Here is a 6,969-nt window from a genome sequence, read left to right as displayed (position 1 = left end):
GGGGTGTCCTTATCTCCAACCTAAAGAGAAGAGTGCCCAATTCATGGAAACCATCAATACAAAATTCTGCTTTTCCAAAGGAAAACCAGCCCACAATTCACAACCCCAGAGAACTTAGACAACAAAGAGGACCCTAAGAGAGACATACATGGATCTAATCTATATGGGAAGTAGAAAAAGACAATATCTCATGAGTTAAATTGAGAGTGTGAGGATCATGAGAGAGGGTCAAAGGGGATGGGGAAGGAAGGAGGGGAGCAGAGAAATACATATAGCTCAGCAAAAGCAATTTTAAAAAGCCAATAAAAAATTCTACTTTTCATGTCATATTTGCTTAATGTAAATTGCTTTTCAGCATCCCAAGTCGGGTCATTGTGTTTCTCAGTGCTGAGACACAAAGTATCTCGGCATTCCCATGGTCTAATTAAAAGGTTAAAGGGTGCACCTTTGTGATTTTACTTCCCCATTATGATTCAGATTATCCATTTTCCACATTGGATGTGGGGAACTCATTCCATTGAATAGAACACTCCCCAGAGACACAGTGTGCTGTTAGGACAATGATTGACATTTCATACCTTTAAACCAATTTTGATTTGAAAAGCATTTCAGGTGTCGTGGAACCAGCTACTCAACATGTCTCCACTGTGGCTGCTTCTGGGCCTCCTGGCCTTGACTGGTGAGTGTGTTTCATTTTTCACAAACTTAGAAATAGATAGAAAAAAATCATAAGACGGTAATGCTATAACTTCCATTTGTATAAGTAAAGTGAAAGCATTATTTTTCCTTCTTCTAAGATGTCTGATAAATCCCAGAGTTAGGAATAACCACTGAGAAACCTGCCCCAAGAGTCCCATAAAAAGATGGGGATTCCCTATAATTCCCGGACACTGGAAACAACATTGCTGGAAACCAGGCTTTACTATTCACCCTTGTAACTGCTCATGGCCTCTATAAAATCTCTTAAACTGTCTTAGTTACTTTACTCATTGCTGGGACAGAATACTCTACAACAGCAATGTAAGGAGAGAAGGACTAAAGCTCTTTTTCTCCTTTCCATTCAGTCCAGGACAGCAGATCATGAAATGGTTCCGCCTACATTTAGTAGGTCTTCCCAGCTCAATTAACCTAGATAATCCCTCACAGACACGAGGGATTTGCTTCGTGGTGACTGTGACTCTCCATCAACATGGCGATAGAGATCACTCATCGAACACCATAATGCTGAATTTGTTTAGGGACTATATATTTCCAAGGATAGACTGAGGTGGCTGTCATATGACTAACATAATTCGAGGAGAAAAGCAGCTCTAGGAGAATCCAGATGTGGCGGCGCTGATGGGCGTAGAGTCACAGACTGTGATTTCAGCTTTGGTTCTAACACTGATTGCAGTTAGAGCAAGAAGTGAAAGCATTTGCTTTTTATTTGAAATGTTTATTTACCATTTGTTTTATATGTGCTAATTCATTCAGCCAATATTTGAAAGCTCCTTCAAGGTGCAGTGTATTGAGAATATAAGGAGCTGTGAGGTTAGGGAAAGGTCAGTAAGGAACAGAGCAATGAATGACACCGTCAACTGCCACATGAAGGACATTTGTCAGCAACCATAAAGGCAGAAATGCACTGGCTAAGACATTAATAAGGATACCTGCTTAAATTTTTACTTTGAATGTATTTGCAAATCACTAGACCTTTCCACTGAGAGAAATAGCATTTCTCTCAGATAAACTCATTCACATCTATGAAGTAAAAGCATCTACTCCAAAGCTTGAGTATTTTCAGATGTCAGCTCCATGGAGCTGTAATGAAAACAGACCCTGGTGATAGACCCTGGAGATGGCTTGGCAGCTGAGAGCACTTATTACTCCTGCAGAGGACCTGGGTTTAGTTCCTGGCACCTGCATGGCAGCTCACAAACACTGTAACTCCAGTTCCAGAGGATCCAATACCCTCTTCTGACCTCCTCGGGTTCCTGCTTGCATGCAGTGTGCATAAACTCATGCATGTGCACACATACATATAAAAACATAGAATCTTAAGATGCATTTATATAATCATGCAGGACTCATAGGCAGAATTCCCAAGATCTGGCAATCGTTGAGTGAATGATATGACTTACTTTAGTCAGAGAATAAACTATACTCTGAAAGTACTGTCTCCATGCTAGGGAAATAACTCCACTGCTAAAAGTGCACGGTAGGCAAGTATGAGGGTCTTAGTTTGATGTCCACCTATGTAAAAATAAAGGCACAGTGACTTGGATTACACTGGGAGACCAAGACAAGGGGGATCCTGGACTTATCTGGTCATTGAACACTTGTAATCCCAGTACTTGGGAGGTTGGGACAGGAAAACCAGAAGTTCAACATAATCCTTGACTGCACAGTGTCCAATCTGGACTGCATGGATTCTGTTTCAAAAAAACATCAATTAATTGGTCGAGTAATTAATTAAACCAATGCCTTCCATTCAGTGGTGACTAGGATAGCATATATCTTTGGGAGAGAAATACAAAACAGAAAAGAAAGATACAGAAAGGGGATACCTCATATAGAAACCTGGTCCTATGACTGACTGGTCTGCACACTCTATTTACAACCTTTGCCTCCTGCCCAGAATGCTCTGGGAGAAGCTAAAGCCAACCCAGTCCATACCTTTACTTGGGGTCTGGATGGAGATGCCAAGATGACGCTAGCTTTAAAATACATGTCTTAGTACATGCAAATGTGATTACCTCACCAGGTCATCGAGCTGTGAGACACCCTTGAGCTTTTCCAAGAAGGAGCTGCTCCAAGGGTTCCTCATGTTTGCAGGAGAGGGGGTGGGAATTTAAAATCAAAGCAGCGTTGTGACACTACTATTTACATTTCAAGGGGTTACATGTAGATCAGTGCTCTAGCTTTCGCGGATTTTATTGCCATTGTTTTTATTGATGTAATTCATCCACAGCCTTCTAGCTCAGTACCCCAGGCTGAATTTTTCTCAATCTGCAGGCTCCTCTGAAAGCAGCAATTGGGGATGCTACGGAAACATCCGAACCCTGAACACCCCAGGAGCATCGTGTGTGATTGGAAAACGCTATGGCCTGCCTTACTGCGGTAGTTAACTCTCTCTATGTCTACGCTTACCTCTTGACTCCTACTGTTTCTCACGGTCCTGCCCAAAGGAAGGAATGAAAGGAGAGCACTCCACATGGGGTTCAAAGCCCTCGTGAGAGGCCTGGCTCTACTTCTTAAAAGAGTCGTGGAGTTTTTCAACTCCCTCCTGAAGCTGGGATAGCCATTTTTACAGAGTTTTTTGCAAACTCCATCTCATGGGGTGCGAGTGCTTCTCGGATTGCAGAAGAGACTAGAACTGAGGCTATCCCATGTAAATTGGTATCGTTTTCTTATTAATAGTTTAACTTATATGATTTCTTGGCACCAAATAGGAGTAGAAAGTTGGGCGGTTGTGAGCAAAATTGTCCAGGGGGACATGCCTAAAGTCCCTTACTGAAGGGTTAGGGGTCTTTCTCCTTCACACAGTGACTTGTTGCAGTGGTATGACGCAGTTCATTGAGAAACCTTTGCTGGGGCTCTTTGGATTAGACCAGTGTGGTGTCTGTGCCCACAGAATTGTCATGGGAGGGACAGAGCTTGGCTCATGGCACTGGTGACCACAGAGATCTCTAACATCAGGAGATGAGTACATGGGGTCTTGATTTGTTTCGCAGAAAAGGTTTGAGCTATGAGGTCAGGAACTGGCTACTAGGGGTTTAAATTTGGGATTTTCAGTCACAGACCCAAGTCTAAGCCTAAGTCACCCTCAGCCACAGACTTCCTTCTGTGTGTGTTCCAGGAGTCCGTGCCTCTGAAAGGCTGGCTGAAATAGACAGGCCGCATCTTCTGAGATATCAGCCCACGATGAGAATCGTTGGCCGGAAATACTGTATGGATCCTGCAGTGATCGCTGGTGTTCTGTCAAGGGAGTCTCAGGGTGGCAATTTTGTGGTCGACATGGGCAACATGGGCAACGGAATTGGGGTGATACAGGTAATGCTCCATCAGTCAAGGTGACTTGATGCTGAGGAAATGGCTCCCTGGGAAGACATGAAGACAAATTCAGATTGCCACCACCCATTCAGAAAGCCAGCCATGGTGGTGCATGCCTGTAATCTCAAGGTGGAGGCAGGTGGATTCCTGGAGCTCACTAGCCAGCCAGACAAGTCAGTGAGCTCCATGTTCAGTAAGAAAATGAAGAATACACTCAGCGTTGATCTCTGACACGGGCATGCATACATGCATGCACACACCCCTCATGCACTCCATGTGAATATGCACACACAGACACAGACACACAAACATACACACAGAGACACAGAAAGAGAGAGAATGTAGCCCTTCTGCTTTGTGACCCAGCTCCAGAAAACATGATTATGGTTTCACTGCAGATGGCACAGGGACATAGAACAGCCTGGGGTCTGTGAGAGCTACAGCAACCATTTCCACTATATTTGGAGTCACAATTTCTCTTCGACGTGAATATTGCTTTATTGCCAGTATGCACCACCCAGGATACACGACTTTGAGTTCCCACTGAGATGCTAGTTCATAAGAAAGATCACAGAGTGCATCTGTGCTCTGTAGTCTTTGTGCGTGACCTTGGATGGGTCATTTTACCGGACCTGTTGCCCTACATTAAAATTCCATTTTGTTCTTGGCAGTGCGGGGAGCTCAAATATGTGTGTTCTAAGCAGGTGCTCTACCACTGATCTCTACGCCAGCTCCCAAATACCATTCCAATAGAATTATAAGGAGTCAAGGGAATGATGTAAAAAGTAGTTACGTCTGGTGGGTTCTCAACAATATTAAATTCTCTCCTTATCTTCTTTCTATATAGCTCTTAGTTCTGAGGGTTGAGTTTTATTCTTGTACTGATTCAATCCAATATTACTCATCAGAGTTTTGGGGGGCTGAGCCGCTATCAGAGACCAGGGTGAAGATGAGGATGGAGTTTCCTGGTTGCTTCTTAGACTATTGTTGAGAAACCTGTGTGCATTGTGTCATTTTCAAGCTTTTAGGAAGATTTACTACTTAAAGACCTTTGAATTGGCTTCTCTTCACTACTCCTAATGAACTTCAATTAGGAAGTATCTTCTGGCCGGGTGGTGGTGGCACACGCCTTTAATCACAGCACTCAGGAGGCAGAGATAGGTGGATCTCTGTGAGTTTGAGACAAGCCTTGTCTACAGCGAGTGCTGCACAGACAAACCGTGTCTTGAAAAGCAACAACAACAACAACAACAACAACAAAAAGAGTATCCTCTGATACCTTTTCTTTTCTCATTTTGATTTATAAACACATTCAATAATCTGATTAAATGGGAACAGGGAGCTACCAATGAGGAAATGGGACACACAGAGCAGTCCCTGTAGTTAAGTTACCTTGGCAAAGGGAGAACGCAGACCAGTGATGTCTTGTGGCATTAGGAATGATGCCATCTACTTCCCATTTTTGTTTGTTTTTCTCTTTTGTAAAATCTATTCCTTGGCGGAAGGATCAGCCCATCTCTTTTGTTTCTTTTGTTTCTTTTTTTTTTTTTTTTTTTTTTTTTTTTTTTTGTTTTTCGAGACAGGGTTTCTCTGCAGCTTTTTTTAGAGCCTGGCCTGGAACTAGCTCTTGTAGACCAGGCTGGCCTCGAACTCACAGAGATCCTCCTGCCTCTGCCTCCCGAGTGCTGGGATTAAAGGCATGCGCCACCACCGCCCGGCAGCCCATCTCTTTTGATATGAAATAAGAATCCCCTAAATTCGTTTCTCCTCAATCCCATATCTCTGTGAACACAGTGACCTATGGCATCCGGAAAGTTTAGAATTCCCTTCAGACCTTCTGATCACCTGCAAAGAGGTGATCACCTGAAGCCTTTCTTCCTGCTTCATTCGGAGTTGGATTGTAGCATGGAGGAAGGGCATCGCACTGGATTCTATAGGCATTAACCATCTTGACCTCTGACTTGACCTCTCTGTTACACTGGGGCAACAGAGAAATGATTGCTTGCCCCTCCTTAGTCTAAATTCTATAGCTTATTTTTTTGTTCATGGTAGTGACACCATTTTGCTTTCCCATCAACAGTGCACAGGACTCCAATTTTTTCATGTCCTTGACAACATTTGCCTTAAGTGTTTGGGGCAGCAATTCTCCTAGATGTATGGAGCATCTCCACTTCATCTCGGGGAAGATGGGGAATGGAAGGGGAGCAGAAGGGTGATGAATGTGTAGCTCCTTCAGCTGAGAGTGCTCATCAGGCTCTCCCTCTGCCTCTCTCCTTCTAGGACCCAAACTTCTACCCTCCCACATCTTGGAAGAGTGATTCCTGGGTTTCCCAGAAAACTGAGATTCTGGCATCTAAGATCAAAGAAGTCCAGGCTAGGTTTCCAAGCTGGAGCCCTGACCAGTACCTGAGAGGTACGTGTTCTATTGTTGGTCAGTTGTTTCACAGCCTGGAATTAAGAGAGAAATGTTTATCTCTTAATAAAAAACCAGGTTCTCCAGGCTACAGTTGCCTGCTGAGGGCATTTGGGAGAGGGAATCTGACCTTTCTGCAGAGTGTCCTTTCTGCTGAGTGAGGATTAACCTGTCACATGAATTTCAGGTGGACTCTGTGCCTACAGTAAGGGTCCCAACTTTGTCCGAAGCAACCAGGATCTAAACTGTGACTTCTGCAATGATGTCCTTGCGAGAGCCAAATACTTCAAGAACCACGGCTTCTAGCACCTCTGATGAAGCTCAAGTTCTACTACCATGTATGAAGCTCACCTGTTCCACCAATTAGGCTTGCGGGTGGAGACTGCAACCTCAAATCTGAGTTGGATTTGAAAGTTGTCAAAATACCATAAATCATATTAAAGGAAATGCCATTACCTGTATTATAGACTGTGTCTTTTTATAAACATTTCCCACTGGGCGGTGGCGGCACACACCTTTAGTAC

General features: G+C 43.7%; 1 protein-coding gene across 1 annotated transcript; it reads left to right on the top strand.

The window, feature by feature from the left end:
* Positions 1–636: 636 nt before the first annotated feature.
* Lyg1 (lysozyme g1) lies at positions 637–6,751 on the top strand. The gene is made up of 5 exons (XM_038341158.1): positions 637–679; positions 2,995–3,099; positions 3,839–4,032; positions 6,313–6,445; positions 6,633–6,751. Exons 1-5 carry the CDS (start codon positions 637–639, stop codon positions 6,749–6,751), a joined length of 594 nt encoding a protein of 197 aa, XP_038197086.1.
* The last annotated feature ends 218 nt before the right edge of the window (positions 6,752–6,969 follow it).

This window comes from Arvicola amphibius, chromosome 9 (assembly GCF_903992535.2).
Source record: "Arvicola amphibius chromosome 9, mArvAmp1.2, whole genome shotgun sequence".
In the NCBI taxonomy this organism is placed as follows: domain Eukaryota; kingdom Metazoa; phylum Chordata; class Mammalia; order Rodentia; family Cricetidae; genus Arvicola; species Arvicola amphibius.
Note: the sequence above shows the minus strand (reverse complement) of the source record. Positions and strands in the feature narration are given on the sequence as shown.

Bases quoted from the DNA above. Each gene is read 5' to 3' on its own strand.
- Lyg1 (XM_038341158.1), top strand. From the start codon at position 637: ATGTCTCCACTGTGGCTGCTTCTGGGCCTCCTGGCCTTGACTG. The intron at 3,100-3,838 runs GTAGTTAACTCT...TGTGTGTTCCAG, and splicing joins CTATGGCCTGCCTTACTGCG to GAGTCCGTGCCTCTGAAAGG. The intron at 6,446-6,632 runs GTACGTGTTCTA...CATGAATTTCAG, and splicing joins CCCTGACCAGTACCTGAGAG to GTGGACTCTGTGCCTACAGT.